The 17983-nt window shown below is 33.7% G+C and overlaps 1 protein-coding gene across 3 annotated transcripts in view; it reads left to right on the top strand.

The window, feature by feature from the left end:
• SLAIN2 (SLAIN motif family member 2) overlaps positions 1–17983 on the top strand; it is a 76514-nt gene that overhangs the window by 19387 nt on the left and 39144 nt on the right. For 2 of the 3 annotated variants that reach the window (XM_026016502.2, XM_026016503.2), the window contains exons 2-4: positions 7807–7955; positions 12465–12629; positions 14840–15001. In XM_026016502.2, the coding sequence (XP_025872287.1) occupies positions 7807–7955; positions 12465–12629; positions 14840–15001 (476 nt within the window). The remainder of the gene's footprint in view (positions 1–7806; positions 7956–12464; positions 12630–14839; positions 15002–17983) is intronic. The other variant, XM_072749046.1, reaches the window with a different exon arrangement.

Raw genomic sequence — 17983 nt, 5'->3', positions numbered from 1 at the left:
GCATGCTCTGCTCTGTTTTTTGATTCACTGTGTTGTATTCTGCTGTCATACTTTCTGTTTATATGTGTATCCTACCTACTCTGTAGCTAGTGTCACTTCAGTGTTTGTAAACTGTTGTAAAAATTTCTCAATGAATTTGCTTTGCTAATAATTGCCATTATTAGTAGCAATAACAATGATAATTTTCTAAAAACCAGAAGAGTATTTTAAATTTCTTTATATAAATGTAGTATATATGTCTTTAAGTCGGCTAATGGGCCAAGTATAATAGTTAATAGCATGATCAATCTAAAATTTCAAAAAGACTGCTATATATATGAACTGAAGATATTTTTCTTCAATTAAGAATTGAGTTGTGATTTTTTTTTTTTTATTGTAATAGTGGGATCGATTACAACTTTATATTTTATGGTTGGTAGGGCTTAGGAAAAGAGAACAGAGAACAGCAGGAGCCATTAGAATGATACTACATTGGAGCCTTTTTTTTTTTTTTTTAAAGGCACATTCTACCCCCCAATGCAGGGCTCGAATTCACAACCCTGAGATCAGGAGTCACTTGCTCTACTGACTGAGCCAGCCAGGAGCCTCATTAGACAGTAAAATATAATAGTTAAGAACACAGGTCCTGGAGTAATCCTGTTTGTCACTTAATAACTTTGTCACTGTAGACAGGTCATTTATCTCATTGTGCCTCAGTGACCAGATTTATCTGTAAAATGGGGATTACAGTAGCACCTATTCAGGGGTTTATTGTGAAGATTGAAGAGTTAGTATATTTAAAATATTGAAACTGTGCCTAGCATGTAATAAACATTTGATAAAATATGAATAATAACACTTCCTATTGCCACATTGACTAGGAAAGCTTGGTAAATCATTATAAAGTGATGTATTCTAAGAATTTTAGAATTAAATTATATTTAGTTTGGGGTAAAACCAAAGATACTTCTGTTATTGAAAGCTTTTTAAAAAATCATAAAATTATAAAAATAGAAACAAAATTATAATCTCAAAATAGTCACTTTGCTGTTTCCTTTACCTTTCTTCATGTGTATTTTTAAATATTGTAATCATGTTTTATTCAGTCTTCATTCAGATGGCAGATACTTAATCATCTCTAAATGTCAATCACTGTACCAGAGATTATGCATTGAATTTTGTGAAGACAGAGCCTTTTTTTTTTTTTTTGCCTCAAATATGCTTTAATAAACAGAGAAGGATGATTTTGAGGTGTTAAAATCTGATTATTTTCCTTGGCCTGTAAAAATTTTACACACTAATCTAAAATTCATTCCAATAACAATTTTAATGTAACTTTTATTTTTACCTTTAAGTTAAATCTTTGCTGCTGTTAGTTTCACTAGCTTACTTTCACCTGACTACAATATGAAAAGTGATTACTATGGTTACCATAAATTCAGCAAAGTAACTCCAGTTTCCCTTCCTGTCCATTATTTATTTATTTTTCCATCATTTAATTATATGTCTACTATTTATCAGAAAATCAGGAGAGACACATTCCAAATTCTAAATAATTTGGGAGGATAGAACTGGTAGTGAGAGGGAGGTTATTACCACTCCCTACATTTGTACATTCCTATATTACTGAAAGGCATTGTTACTTTTTAAAAAGTAATAAACTTATATCCTTAGCTGTTTTTATCACCAATCATATTATATAGGCATGTGTGACATATGGGCCAAAATACGATTTATTACTGTCAGTTTCATAGTACTCTTGTTTACATTTTTACTAGTTCTCTCAGTCTTTATATATATAAATTATATTTAATGGTGTTCAATTCTTCTGTAATGGTCCTTCTAAGAGAAAAAGTATCTTGAGGGCTGGTTTATTTCTAACAGATTTTTAAAACAACTTTATTGAGATAATTTACATACTATAAAATTTGCCTGTTTAAAGTGTACTGTGGGGTGGCTGGGTGGCTCAAAGGGTTAAGGATCTGCCTTCAGCTCAGATTATCATGCCAGGGTCCTTGGATGAGTCTTGCCTTGGGCTCCCTTTCCCTCTGCCTGCCACTCTGCCTGCTTGTGTTTGTACAATCTTGCTCAAGCTCTGTCAAAATATATATATATATATTAAAAAAAAATAGAAATAAAATGTACTATGGTTTTTAGTATTCATTGATTTTTAGTATATTTACAGAATAGTACAATTATCACCATACTCTTGTTTCAGAATATTTTCAACATCTCCCAAAGAAACCATGTACCCATTAATAGTCACTTCCTATTTCTCTTCTCCCTGCCCCTCTCCCATCCCTAGGCAAACACTAATCTATTTCTTTGTCTCATAGATTGGCCTATTCCAGACATTCCATATAAATGATATCATATAGTATGTATGTGGTCTTTTGTGGCTGGCTTCTTTTACTTAGTATATACTATGTTTTTGAGGTTCATCCATATTTTAGCATTTTTATTCCCTAATACATTTTTAAATGTCTCTTTTCAGCTTATAAATACCAACTTAAAAACTTCAAAAGGACAGAAGTGAACAAAGTTGTAAAGTAGGTAATTTTGTAATTAGAATGAATATTAGAGGAATTTCGTTTTTGATAGGGCATGTTTAAATGACTGCAAAGATGCTCTTCTGAGAGATGTTGAAGAAAGATTTCCCTGATGAAGTGACATTTAAGCTGAGATGCAGTGAAAAGTAGGGATGGGCGGACTGAGGTTGGGCAGAGAAGGATGAGATAAGCAAAAAGTAGAATTGAGCTTATTTCAGGCAAAAGAACGACATGCACATTTGACCTAGAAGCAAAAGTGTTGGGCTTTCCAGGAATAGAAATTAGTACCATATGGCTGTTATTAAGATTTGGGTGGTGGAGGAGGATGAGAATTGTAGCTTAAAAAAAAAAAAGTACCACAACAGATCACTGCTCATGCCTCAGGGGCTGTGGGGGCCATTTTTTGCGGAGGACTCAATCATAAGAGCAAAAGGAATGTGGCACAGAATTTTAGTGCAGGAGTATTAAGATACTCAGATTCATATTTTAGAAAAACAGTTAGGTTTTCTTGTATAGAAGAGATCAAAAAGAAGTAAGACCAGAGATTTTCAGGGTTTTTGTTTTGTTTTAAGGATTTCTCTTTTTCAAAATTGTTCTGGCCATACTTTGCCCTTTACATTTTCATATAACTTTTAGAATTAGCTTGCCATATCTATAAAAATGCCTGCTGAGTTTTTTTTTTTTTTTAAGATTTGTGTTCAGTTGTGTAGATCAGTTTGAAAAAATTGACATCTTGACAGTATTGAGTCTTCAGGTCTCCATTTAAGTCGTCTTTATTTTATCTCAGCAATGTTTGCTTTCAATGCACAACTCTTGTACTTCATTTATTATAACATATTTGAATTGTTCATTGATAAGGTATAGAAATACAATTGATTTTTTGCCTATTCATCTTACATCAACCTTACTAAACACATTTATCCTAGTTGGATGTTGTGGTTTCTGTAGATTCCTATAGAGGTGTTACTAAATACAGGACCATATCACCTACAAAATAAAGACTATTTGACTTCTTTCTTTTCAGTATATCTTTCTTTTTCTTGACTTATATTTGCTACACACTCCAGGATGGCTTTGTTTAGAAATGATGAGTTTGCATCCTTGACTTTGTTCCAGTCCTAGAATAACTCAGCCTATTCACCATTAGATCTATTTTTCTGAGTTGTGTAGAATTGGTATTATTTTTTTCCTTAGTGTTGATAACACTAATAAGTGAATCTGGGCATGGGTTTTTTTCTTTGCAAGATTTGTAATTACTAATTCCAATTTCTTTTTGTAAACCTCTTTGGATTCTTTTTCTCTTTGTGAGTCCCATTTGGTAACATATCTTTCTATAGAAATTTGTATATCCAAGTTACCTGTTTGCATAAAATTGTTCATAGTATTCCTTTATTATCCTGATCATAGCAGTGTTCATTCTTTATTTCTAATTTTGGTTATTAGTGTTTTCTAACTTTTCTTTGGTAAATGTAAAGATTTACCATTTTTAGAACTTCACAATGCAACACCTTTGGGGTATTTTCCCCCCCTCTATTTTTCTATTTCACTGATTTTTGCTAATATTTGTATTTTCTTTCCTTCTGACTGCCTTGAATTTAATTTGTTCTTATTTTTTTACATTTTTTATGTCGAGTTGAGATCTCTTTTTCCTAATGTTTAAAATTATAAATTTTCCTCTCCTGTCTTCATTACATAGTATTTGTATATTTTTGTTTTTATTCAGTTCAAGATATTTCCTAACTTCCCTTGTGATATAATCTTTGACCTGTGCTTATTTATAAGTGTTGTTTAATTTCCAAATATTTGGGACTTACTAAATTTCTTTGTTGATTACTAATTTAATTGCATTGTAGCCAGAAAACAAATTTTGAAGAATTTCAAGTATTTTAAATTCAGAAAAACTTTTTCATGATTGAATTGGTCTGACCTGAAAAATGTTCCATGTGCACTTAAAAAAGAACTTGTATTCTATTATTGATGGGTGGAGTGCCCCTTAATTGTCAGTAAAGTAAAAGTGATTAATAATGTTCAAGATTTCTGTATCCTTACTGATTTCTCCAGGTAGTTCTTTTTTCAGTTAGCAAAGGGGAGCTATTGAAAACTCCAAATAAAATTTCTCAATTGTCTCTTCTTTTATTCTACTACTTTTATTAAGTATCTTTATATTTGATTGTTATACCTTCCTGCTGTTTTTTTTTTTTTATGTTTTTCTTTGTTACTAGTAATATTTCTTAAACTCCAGCTCTCTTATGGTTACTATTCGCATGGTATATATTCTCATCTTTTAGTTCAACTTACTTGTGACTTTGAATCTAAGATATTTCTTCTATAGGTAACATATAATTGGGTCTTTTTTTTTTAATCCAGTCTGACCATCTTTGTTTTTTGAGTAGATTATTTATGTCTGTTCACATTTAATGTAATTAATCATGTCTGCCATTTTACTTTTTGTTTTCAATTTGATTCAAGTATATTCTGTTTCCCTGCTTTAACATTTTTTGGCATAATGAGTGATTTCTAGTTGCATCCTGGACATTCTGTGTGTTATATTGTGAGACTCATAAACATGTTTCTTCTTTTTTAGACGACAGTGTTGTTTAGATGTAGTGAATGGGATAGATGTTGAGCTCCCTGCCAGGCCATGCTGGCATCATGTCAGTAAAAGTGGAGCCCTGGCTCACACTCCCTTCTTCCAGATAGATGGGGTGTAAAGTAAGCTCTATACTGGGCTCTACTGACATGTAGAGGACTGGGAAAGGGAAATGAGGTGCTCATTTCCCCTTGCCTCCTACATTGTTGATGCTGGTTAGGGCTGGAGGCCTTATGACTTAATTTTAGCAGAATTAGGGTAATGAAGTTATAGGTTTTGAATTTTCTTGGCAAGTAAAAGCTTGACTAATCTCAACATGTTGTAAATTGCATTAGCCATCGATACCCTAGCAGTGTCCATCAGAACTAAGTCTCTCTTAATTAAACCAAATATTATTATTCAAAACCTTCAAAAGTGCCAGAATGAGAAAAATGCTTTTAGCAGGCAAAAGTTATTTTGAAGTCTATGTGTTTGTAATAAACAGAAATAATATGTATAGTTACTGAAATGTTTTTTATTTGGGATTTTCTTTAAAATTCAGGGACTAAAACACCTTGGTCTTGATAAAAGAGAATCCAGTTACAAGTTAGAACCCAGTTTATGTGTTCTCTGGTAGGCTTAGAAGTACGTCAAAGATTCCTTGACTGAAGAATAATTTTGTGCCAATACCATTTGGGCCACAACCCTCCGTTTTTAGATTTCAGACACTAAAATAAGAGGAGAGAGTGATAGGAGATAGTTGGCATACTCAGGGTTAATTGAATCAGTCTTCCTCTTTTCATCACTCTAGGAATGTACAGGTTGCTACATTAACTTTTATCTGTTAGTGGAGGAAAGGGGCAGTCTCTATTGCCAGTTAGGGAAGTAAATATAGGAACAGTGGGTGAAAAGGTAGTTTGTGCATGTAGTATTAGCAAGACTTGGTGACAGATTATTGAAGGTAGGAAATAAAACAAGGAATCCAAAATTGCTCTTAAGCTTTTAGCTTTTATAACTGAAAGAATTATGATGCCATTAACAAAAATAGGAAAGCTACCATTCATGGGGTATAGGAGAGATGATGATACTTCATCATCTGTGATTTATTTTGAATTATTGTTTTATTCACTTAGTTTATAGTAGATTCTGTCTTTTTAAAGATTCTAAAAGCACCTTAAAATTTTCTATCATTTCTAGAGAAATGATTATTTACTCTATTAGTCTTAATTATCTTGATCAGAGCTAAATAGTTGATGTGAGTGACACACCTAAGGGGAGATGAGAAAAGGGATAGAAAATGTATATAGTGTCACTAGAAAGTTCATCAAGTCTGGTGCAGATATATTTAAATATTTACATCAGAAGATGCTTCATTTTATTGCCCTAATTTGATTAATGTAAAATGTGAAATTGCTAACTCCTGATCTTATTGAGATATTTAACTATGTGGGTAAATCAAAGTATACTTTTGTTTACTTCATTAATTCCACTTAAAGTATCTTTTCTTTTTTAATTTTTATTTATTTATGATAGTCACACGGGGGCGGGGGGCAGAGACACAGGCAGAGAGAGAAGCAGGCTCCATGCACCGGGAGCCCGACGTGGGATTCGATCCCGGGTCTCCAGGATCACGCGCTGGGCCAAAGGCAGGCGCTAAACCGCTGCGCCACCCAGGGATCCCCCACTTAAAGTATCTTAATTTGAAAACCACTCTGGTTAAAATTCAAGTAACTTCACATTTTTCATATGGCATCATACTTGAAATAAATCACTATCAGTTGACATAATCTAGATCAATCTGAGGAAAAAACTATGAAGTAGAAAATTTAAGTGTTTACCTCCCCTGTCTTCTTACTTTTTTTATTTTTTTATTTATTATTATTTTTTTAAAATTTTTTAAATTTATTTATGATAGTCACAGAGAGAGAGAGAGAGAGAGAGAGAGAGGCAGAGACACAGGCAGAGGGAGAAGCAGGCTCCACGCACCGGGAGCCTGACGTGGGATTCGATCCCGGGTCTCCAGGATCGCGCCCTGGGCCAAAGGCAGGCGCCAAACCGCTGCGCCACCCAGGGATCCCCTTACTTTTTTTAAAAAAACCTTCCACAGGAGCTTATAAAATACTGTCCTATTCTTTCCCAAGACTGAAGTGAATTTTATAGATGGAGTCATACTGTTACAAGGATTTAAAGTATTACTTTTCTCTGATGTATTATGGTTTAAAAAGAGGGCTACAGAGTGGGTACTGCTTAACTAAAAGGAATGAATTACTAATGGTAGGTTTTTGTGTGGTTTGAGGTAGGAAGAGAACTGGGAAGTGGAAAACTATCTCTTCATTCTGTCTCCTAGATAATATTTAATAATATGGTTGTATTAGGGAGTTGGTCCAATACTACTGAAAACAGAAAAAACTATTGTAAAGACACGTTTGTCCATAGTTTTTGTAATGAGGGTAACAGAAAAATAAGATATTTTAGGATTGGACAGTCGGTTTCATTTGGGTTTATTTAATATTTGAAATTTGGGTTAATTTTGCTTGTTTTAGTATCATTTTCTTTTTATGTATAAAGTAAAATATGGATGATTTTAAAGATACTCCTTGGCACCTACAGTGCTGCCCCTCCCAATTTAAATCTGTCCGAAAGGATCTCTCCTATAACCTTGTGCTTAATAATGAATGTTACTCTTTTTTTGTTTTTGTTTTCTTCTAGGCTGTATTCATCACCAAAGAAAAAACTAACACCAATACAGAAATCAGTCAGTCCATTAGTTTGGTGCAGGCAAGTTTTGGATTACCCAAGTCCTGATGTTGAATGTGCTAAAAAGTCTCTTATCCACAAACTTGATCAAACTATGTCAGGTATGTCTGTAATTTTACTTGTAAATTCATCTCTTTGCTTTCTTTAATCAAAAGCAGGTAAATGATGAGCAGGTATGTTTTTAGGAAGGCACTTCTTTGGTTGGTAGTGTTTTTTGAGTCTCATTGTGCAAGCATGTCATGTACATAACCCTGTGCTGTTACTTAATAGCTTTTTCCTCCCAATCTTTTCATTTTTATTTTTCTTCATCCTAAAGAATAATATCCATGGGGGCACCTGGGTGGCTCAGTCAGTTACGGCCTACCTTCAGCTCAGGTCATGGTCCCGGGGTCCTGGGATTAAGCCCTGAGATAGGCTCCTTACCCAGCTGAAAGTCTGCTGCTCCCTCTGACCCTCTCCCCTGCTTGTGCATGCACGCTCTCTCACTCTCTCTCTCTCAAATGAATAAATAAAAAATCTTAAGAAAGTAATATCCATGAAATAATGGGTTTTATAAAGTAGGTTTTCTTCTACCAATACAAGCTAAAACAAGTAACTATGAAAATATAGGCTTGGTATCATCTAAAATCATCTCACCACCTTTGGGAAATTCTGATGTGATTGGAAGGTACAGGCCGAAAACCTAAGAGACCTCATTCTCATTCTAGCACTTTGTTACTGAGTGACTCTTAGCATTATTTAACTTCTGTGAGCTCAATTTTCTCATAAGAATGATGAACCTTGTAAGGTTATTTTAAGGAGTAGATAATAATGTTTATAAAAGAGCCTAATAAGTTTCTCTGGCTCATAGTAGGTGTTTAGTAAATGTATTCATTTTCCTTCCCTGTTCATATATTACTGTTTTTTGTTTTTAGCTTGGCATTTTAGTTCAGATTGCTTTTATGCTCTTTTGTTTAATAGCATTCACAAAGCTGACAAAATGTGTCTGTCACTATGGTATTTAATATAGCATGCCAGTGTGGATAGAAATTAGGAAAAGTATTATTGACTCCTTCTTGGAATTTCTCTCAATCTCTTCAGAATGTTACTATTTTTTTGGAATACTTATATAGTGAGGAATTGATGTTACTAATCTTAAATAGGTTTTCTGTTTGTTTTGTTGGTTTTGTTTTGTCTTGTGTCTACTTGTGTCTACTTGACAGCCATGTACTTAAAAATTGCTTATTTTGCTTATTAAAATACATGTTCTCTGTGTTATTATTTAGACCTTTAGAACACAGTGTGTTCTCTATGTGTCATTATTTAGACCTTTATTAAAAATATCTTTAGGAATAATTTTCCAGTACTCTATCTCATCTTAGAAATAATTTAAATATATTTTACAGTTAGGAATTTTCATCATTCAGTACTATATATTCATAACCTACTATATGCTAGTTATTGTTCCCTCTGAGGATATTGCAATGAATAAAATAGACCAGAGCTTATATTCTAATGGGGTGGCAGACAATAGATAAATAAACATACAAAAAAAAAAAAAACATATTTCAGGAGGCACATGAATGGCTCAGTGGTTAAGCATCTGCCTTTGGCTCAGGTTGTAATCCTGGGGTCCTAGGATCAAGTCCTGCATCAGGCTTCCTTCAGGCAGCTTGCTTCTCCCTTTGCCTATGTCTCTGCCTCTCTGTGTGTGTGTCTCTCATGAATAAAATATTTTTTAAAAACCGTATTTCAGGAAAATATGAATGAAGGGGAAAGGTGAAAGAGGAAATAAGGTATTCGAGGTAGAGAAGACAGCATGTTTAAAGGCTCTGTGGGAGCATGGGAATGGCCCACACATGAACACCTGGAACAGGCCAGAGTGGTGGCTGGAGAAAACTAAGGAAGGGAGAGATGTGAGATATGACCAGAAAGATAGGTAGGAGCCAGACTTTGCAAGGCCTTATAGGTTATGTTAAAGGTTTTAGACTTTATTCTAAAAGCAATGGAGGGGATCCCTGGGTGGCACAGCAGTTTGGCGCCTGCCTTTGGCCCGGGGCGTGATCCTGGAGACCCGGGATCAAATCCCACGTCGGGCTCCTGGTGCATGGAGCCTGCTTCTCCCTCTGCCTCTCTCTCTCTCTCTCTGTGTGACTATCATAAATAAATAAAAAAGTAAAATAAAAAAAATAAAAGCAATGGAAAGATATTGGAGGGTTTTATTCAGGGGTGTGGTGTATATGGTCAGGAAGACATGACCAGGTTTACATTTTGGTTAAGGTCCTGCTTAGCTGTACTATGGAGCTATGGAGGGTAAATTGGAGAAAGCCAAAAGTGAATGAACCTAGGGTGCTTTTGTGGGGAGTTGGTAATGACAGCCAGGCAGCGTGTGTTGATGGTAGTGAAGATGAAAAGATGTAGTAGGAAAAATGAATTGAGGAAATGAGGGAGAAGTATCAACAATGATCTAGTTTTTCTAGTTTTTTTCAGGAAGTATCAACAATGATCTAGTTTTCATTGCTTTGCCAATGGTCAGAAATATTGAATAAGCTAGGGATTTTAGAATAGAAGAAAGAAATACTATTTTAAGTATTGATTTTTCTTATATATAATTACACTCAATATCTTCTACTTTTTATTGTTTCTGTAATTTTGCATGTTGCATGAATGTTATTAATTATTTTGAGGTAAGAAATTCAGGAAGAGAATTCAGTGTTAGTGGGAAAATCATGAATTCAAATTTGGAAATTTTGGCCCTGAGGTATATTTGCCATAGGGGAGACATTAAATGGGCATATTTACCCATAGGGGAGACATTAAATGGGCAGCACACATGAGACCGAAGCCAGGTAAACTTAGAACTGGAGATATAAATAATAGGCTGTTTTTGGAATAGAGATAATTGATGTCAGGGGTATGAATGAGATTTCTTAGGAGAAGGAGTATGACACAGGATCAGAAGATAAAAGGGCTGAGGACCTCAAATGCTATTGATTAAACAAGTAACCAAGGAGAACAGAATAAGCTTAAAAGGAGATTAAAGAGTAAAGGGAAAGAAATTAGCACACTAATTTGTGCTCAGGTTGGTATTGCTGAGATTATGCTACATATTAAATGTGTTTAAGTGTGACATACTGTCTCATGGTGAATATAGACAAAACCATAGTGTCCAACTTACTACACCATCCAACTCAACAGAAAACGTTTCCTCCTCTAAAGCACTGCTTTGCCTAGTAGGCAAACCAGAAACTTTAGTCATCATCTTTTTTTTTCCTTTAGCAATCCTTTTAGTTTTTAATACCCATTTTTTTTTTTAATATTGTCACCTCTGTTGCCTAGTTCAGTCTCACCTATTTAACATAAAAATGTCCATCAGTTTTCTTCCTAAACTGATTGCATCATATTTCTCTTGCTCAAAATTCACTGATGGTGAATAAAGTTCATTTTCCTGAGCATTGTTTCCAGGACTTCCATGAACCTAGCCCAGCCGTGTTTTCCTATTTCCTATGTGCTTGACCTTTCTGTGTTACTCAGTCTTATTCCCTGAACACATTGTGTATTGTCAAGGCACTGCTTTTGTTCCTGTTATAAACACAGGTGAAAGTCCACACTTGCCTCATTTTCAGTGGTCTGTCAGATTGCTGGTCATCCTCTCAAGATTGCTCCAGCACCTCATTCCAAAAGGCCTTACCTAGTTTCTCTGTTATAATGAATTACTTCTATCTCAAAAGTTCCACAGCCCTTTGCACCTTTATGATTGTACTCATTTCACTTTGTCCCGAAATCATTGTTTTTTTTTTTTTTTTTTCTGCCTGCACTAGTTGGTTGTAAGCCTTCTGAAAAATAGTGCCATGTCACATTTGTGTAAATGTTCTACATTTTGCTTTGCCAATGGTCAGAAATATTGAATAAGCTAGGGATTTTAGAAGAAAGAAATACTATTTTAAGTATTGATTTTTCTTGTATATAATTACACTCAATATCTTCTACTTTTTATTGTTTCTGTAATTTTGCATGTATAGTATACTTTTTTTTTTTTCCTTTTTTGGCAGAAGTATTCTCTTTGGGTCAGAAAACTAGGGTAAAGGGGAAACTTTTTATTTTTAAAAAGAGAATTCTCACATGTTTGACATTAACCTGGACTAAGTAGTCAGTATTGCTTGAGTTTTTCAAAAAATCCAAATTTTGGAAAGACTGTTTTAAATCTTATTATTTCATAGAGGGTTTTCCCCCCTTTTTCTTTGCAATACATGTTTGTTACTGAAAAATGAGAAAACACAAATATACTTTTTTCATTCATTTTATTTTTTAAGGCTATTCAGGGTTGATACAGTTGGAAGAAACTTTCTAACAAGACAGGAGTAAATTAATGGCTCATAATTTGTTGAGATGATATCCTTGTGATACTATTTTTGTTTTTTGTGGTGGCTGCTGTTTTGTGTAGTACAATAGAAGATATTGTTGGAATTCTTAATATGATGCATTTTCTCCCACTACAATAAGGTTTCTGTATTTAAATTGAGATAATGACTTAATGAATTTCCCATTAAGAAAAGTTTTTAAGTAAAATATTAACTTTAAGTAATTAAGTAATATTAAGTAAAATATTTCTCCCCTTCTCATTAACACAGCTCTCAAGAGGCAGAATTTATATAATAATCCTTTCAACTCCATGAGTTACACGAGTCCTTACAGTCCAAATGCAAGTAGCCCATACAGCAGTGGTTTCAATTCTCCATCCTCAACCCCAGTCCGACCTCCAATAGTCAAACAGCTAATACTTCCTGGAAATTCAGGTAAGGAGAAAATGATATGGAATAATTAAAAGAATTTACTGCCCTGCCTCAAAAAATAACTTAATCATCGGTTGTTTAAGTTCTTTTATTTATGAAACTTTTAAGTGGTTAGAGAAAAATATCAGTGAGGAGCATTAGGTACTATTCTAGGCACCAGGGATACAGATAAACTAGATTATGTCCATAAAGTTTTCTTTGGCATGCACTTAAGAGTTTTTAGATATTGCTTGATTAGATTAACAAGTTTGATTCTTTAAACAAGTAGATGTTTACTGAATAGTTTGGGTTATAAAAACTAAAAATAAGAGCTCTTATTTTAACTCACTTTGTTAAACAATTTAAGCTTTATTTAATAAGGTTTGATATCAGACTGAAATAATAGTGTAAGACAGTATGTGAATGTGCTGAAAGAGCAAGCCCTAAATTATAGGGGAAGGATAGACTGCTGTAATTGCGGGAAAGAATGTTTGCTGTGGTTCTGTGACCTGAAAGGTTACTCTCTAGCTTACTGTTCTTCAGAAATCACTCACTAGTAACTAACTGCTGCTGTCATTGGGGCTAATTATTACAACTTCTTTAAAAATTAAGGTTATTGTTAGCCACCTCAGATTTTTGACCTGTGTTTTCTCTAGTCTAATGACTTTTTTGAGCCTGCTGTTTGCTTTATATATAAGTTGTTACTCGCTATTATTTCACCTCTGACTGTATACTAAAAATATTTGTTGAACTTAAAGAATTTTATTTGGACACTATTTGAGCCTGGCCTTGTAGTACTTTTCTTTTCATATCTACTATGTTCTTTTTGATAATATAAACATTAACGATTTTGTTCTTCTTAATGTTCCTTTCATGTTGGAGCTGACTTTTTCAAGTTTTTATTTAAATTCTTGTTAGTTAACATATTTAAAAAATTGATTTCAAGTGTAGAATTTAGGGGTTCATCAGTTACAACACTCAGTGAAATCTGAGTTTTATGATAAAAAATTCTGAGAAACAAGCATTTCAAATACATCTGTATTAGAAATATTAGTGATAGGGCACCTGAGTGGCTCAGTCAGTTAAGCATCTGCCTTTGGCTCAGGTCATCATCCCAGGGTCCTAGGATTGAGCCTGAGTTAGGGCTCCCTGCTTGGTGAAGAGCCTGCTTCTCCCTCTCCCTTTGCCTGCCAGTCCCCCTGCTTGTGCTTTCTCTCTCTCTCTGTCATATAAACAAAATCTAGGAAAGAAAGAGAGAGAGAGAGAGAAGAAAAAAAAGAAAAGAAAGAAAGAAAGAAAGAAAAAGAGACAGTGCTGGAATTTTATTCTTCATTAAAAGTTGATCTGGTGAAAGCACTTCGTTACAAATAAGTTAGACTCATAGATATGTATATCCTTTATTTCTCTGACCTGTCTTCTATCCCCTTTTGTTTTGAGTGATTAAATGCTTTTTTTTATCTTGTTATTTTTCCATCTTTGTGCTTCACTACAGAACTTCAGAGGATTCTTTGGATCCTCATTACTAGTTTGACAAAAGAATTTTGTAAACATGGCATAATGTAGGAAAAATGAACCTAGTATTCTTTTTTTGTTTTGTTCCTAAATCTCTAAAGAATCTTGATTTTCCTCAAATTATAGTTTTCTTGCTTAGGAAAAGTAGATGCTTTTATTCAGGGGAAAAAAGATGATAGTGTTGGCTAATGACAATGAATTTGAGAGGAAAAAACACATCATAAATTCATCTGTTTATGAGCATTTTTATTGGCTTTCTTATAAAAGTTCGAATCCTCTAACATGTTATTGAACACCACCTACTTGCAAGGCACTATGATAAAAATGTAATTGTTTCATAAGAAGACAGATAATTCATAGTTAAAATGAAAATATGTTTTGTTTTTATACCATGACAAATGCAGGAGTCCCTGCAGCCCTCTTTGCTCTTTTTTTTTTTTTTAAGATTTTTTTTACTTTTTTAAGTAATCTCTTCACCCAACATGGGGCTCGAATTGTACAACCCTGAGATCAGGAGTCACACATTCCACCACTGAGCCAGCCAGGTGCCCCATCCCTCTTCATTCTTAATAAGGTCAATTTTTTATTTCAATATTTGGGAATTATATAAACAGAAACGGCAAAATATGGTGAACTAAATCAAAGATTTAGTATCAAGTTAATTAGAACAGATATTTATTCAGTTTTTGTTTCACCGAAGTTCGAATCTTTTTTTTTTTAAGGTAATTTGAAAAGTTCATCAGACAGAAATCCTCCACTCAGCCCACAATCCTCTATAGACAGTGAGTTAAGTGCTTCAGAATTAGATGAAGATTCTATTGGATCCAATTATAAGCTAAATGATGTAACCGATGTACAGATTCTAGCTCGGATGCAGGAAGAAAGTAAGTATTTTAATTGTTAAAGTTGAGGTCCAGCTGAGGTGTAATTTTGTTGGGGTTATTAAATAGGTCTTACGGTGTTGTGGAATAGTAATAGAAATGTGGAAATTTCAGAGGCTTATTCAACATACATACTTGCTTGTTAATTAACTTATTTTCAGACTTCATTTTATAGAGAAGAGTTTGTTGGGTGAGGAGCAAAGAAAGACAGGTAATAGCTTCAATGACTGGTAACCATACCCTGCATGTCACTTGTGCAGGAACTCTCTAGAGTAGTTATTACTCTATTACTCTGTGTTTTCTTAGTATAGACCAGTGTTTCTCAACCTTTTTCCATTATTGGCCCCCCAAAGAGCCTTTTCAGACATTTTTTCCCCTTTTTTGCCTCCCACCCCCCACCATAAAACTTTGATACCACAGATAATACTCTGCATCTTTTTATGTACATGAGGACCATAAATTACTATGATAGCTAAGATTTTTTTCATACTCAGGAAACAATTTTTCCCCCTTTGGGGGCAAATGTCACCACTCTTAGAATATATGGTATAGACTCCAAAAAAAAAAAAAAGAGAGACCTTTCTGAGAAAACTGGAATTACGATATTAAATGAGGTAAAGCATATGATATTGCTTTGCAGAGTTGTCCTTGCAACTTTTTAGGTCACAGATGCCTTTGAGAATCCAATAAAAATTATATCCCTGTCATCCCCAGAATGTACATATGCACAGAATTTTTCATACTATTTTAAGGGTTATGGATGCCCTGGCTCTCATTGTAAGTTGGTGGTGATAGTATTATTCTTGCCTATACATTTCTTTTTCATACAAATGACCATTTATTCTTATTTATATAGTTGCACTTTTCACATTTGTATATAAAATATTTGAAAAAATATTTCAGCATACAAAACGTGAGTACATAAAGATGAGGAATGAAAAGAGTAAGTGAAAATAGGCTAAGAAAATCGCAGTGTCATCCTTAGGAGATAATAAAAGGATTCTCAACCTGAAGAAACAAAAAAACTTGAACATGTAAAGTACTTTCACAAACTCTACTAAAAATGGTACATATTTTTAAAAGACTTTTAGAGAGGATGGACGTGTCTCATATATTTAATAAAGTATTATGGTTTGCCTGTACATTTGAAATACCACAAGCTTAACTGTGAAGTAAGCAGTCTCTCTGAAGTGACCCCTTTAACCTTGACAATGAAAAGATTCTTGAAGCACTCATTTCAGAGTGTTGACCATTGGCTGAGAGTGATGGAGCATAGCTATAATTTAGTTGAAATACTTTGTTTTAGGCCTTTTTATATAGATATATAGTAAGTTTTAAGTTATTAAGCTATAACATTAAACTGCAGAATGTTATTCTGCAGATTCATTTTCCATTTCTACACAGCTTCTTTTAGAAAAATAGAAAGATTTGGTGCTTCCTTTATTTACCTTGAGCCCTAAAAGCTAATAATATGGTACCCTTTTCTTCTGTAATTTTGTATAACTTCTCATTGAGACTGTGGCATTGTCAGCTAGTGAGGAGCTAGTTTTTATCAGGGATGTGAAAGAACAAAGAATGCTTCCTCACTATGACTTTGAGTTAATTCTTTCATTTCTTCTTTGAACTCTTAACTTTTTAGACCCCAGTATTTTGTTAGAAACTCAACCAGCTATTGGCTGTCACTTTCATACTATGTTTTGGTAATAAGTAAAAGACATTTTAGCCTTATTAATCTTTCTTTTAAGCCATCCACATGCACAAATATTTCTTTTTCAGCTAATAAAAAACAGGATGCTAAAAATATGTCTGATACTCCTTGAAAATGCTAGGTTTTTTTAAGTGAATGATTTTAGTTTTATTTTTTTTTATTTTTTTTTTATTTTTTTTATTTTTTTGATTTTAGTTTTAAAATACTGTTTCCTCAGAGTTGGGGGTTTTTTGTTTTGTTTTTAACAGAAATGTAGAATTACAGATTTTGGCTGTTGCCTGGTTAAGCCCTCTTATTTTTAATATGAGAAACATACAATCCTATGGTGATTGTTGCTTCCTTAGGATCCCCCTAGTACTGGAGGGTCTGCTTTGGGATCTGTGTTTTTCTTAGCTAAAACAGTGCTCTTCTTCAGTCTGCTGTCTTTTGTTAGGTGAGTTTATTAATACCATGTTAGTTGTAATGAAACACTAACTTGTCAGTTACTAGTGAAACTTGTAACTTGACTGAAGGGCCAGAAAGGCCCCAGGAATCTGCAGTTTTATAGATACCCTGGTGTGATTCTCAGCCACTACTGTGGGTACCATATTGATAGCACTATCTGTATATGAGTGCCCATCATAATTGTTTGAATACTACTCAAATAGTAGAGATATTTTAAACTAGATTGTCCATGGTTAGCAGGACTTGCTCAAAATATTAGCTAAATTCTCTATTTTTCTTGAATAGTAATTTTTTTCTTCATTAAATATATATCAACATTTGTTTCTGTTTTAGAAGTTTTTATACTATTTGAAGGGCCTAAATTTCCTTGGGTGTTTCTGGAGGTGTCAAGATTCATAGGGAACTGCTCTGAAAATTTGTACTTGATGGCTTAGAATTTAAGCTTGTTTTACAGAAGTCTCTTGAGTCATGAAGCAATTGAAATTCATTTATGCCCAAGTATTGAATTCCTGAGGATGGGATAGAAGTTTCCTTCATCGTTAGTATCAATTCCAAGAATTCAGTATCCAGGGAGTTTATTTATCCACTGGTATATTCTTTTCTTTGGTTGGATAGTATTTATTTTCACTCAGCATTTCTTAAATGTTGATCTCAAATTTCAATTATTGTTTTTAGGAGTAGAAATATTTTTAAATTTATGAGTCTACCTCTAATATAGATTTCAAAATCAAGAAGAAAATGTTGGATTGGAAAAAAAAGAAAATGTTGGATTGGACAAAGGTTTATAGAATTTCATTCATTTTAAAAATATAAGTATTTTAGGCATCATTATG

The sequence above is a fragment of the Vulpes vulpes genome, chromosome 2 (assembly GCF_048418805.1).
Source record: "Vulpes vulpes isolate BD-2025 chromosome 2, VulVul3, whole genome shotgun sequence".
NCBI lineage: Eukaryota > Metazoa > Chordata > Mammalia > Carnivora > Canidae > Vulpes > Vulpes vulpes.
Note: the sequence above shows the minus strand (reverse complement) of the source record. Positions and strands in the feature narration are given on the sequence as shown.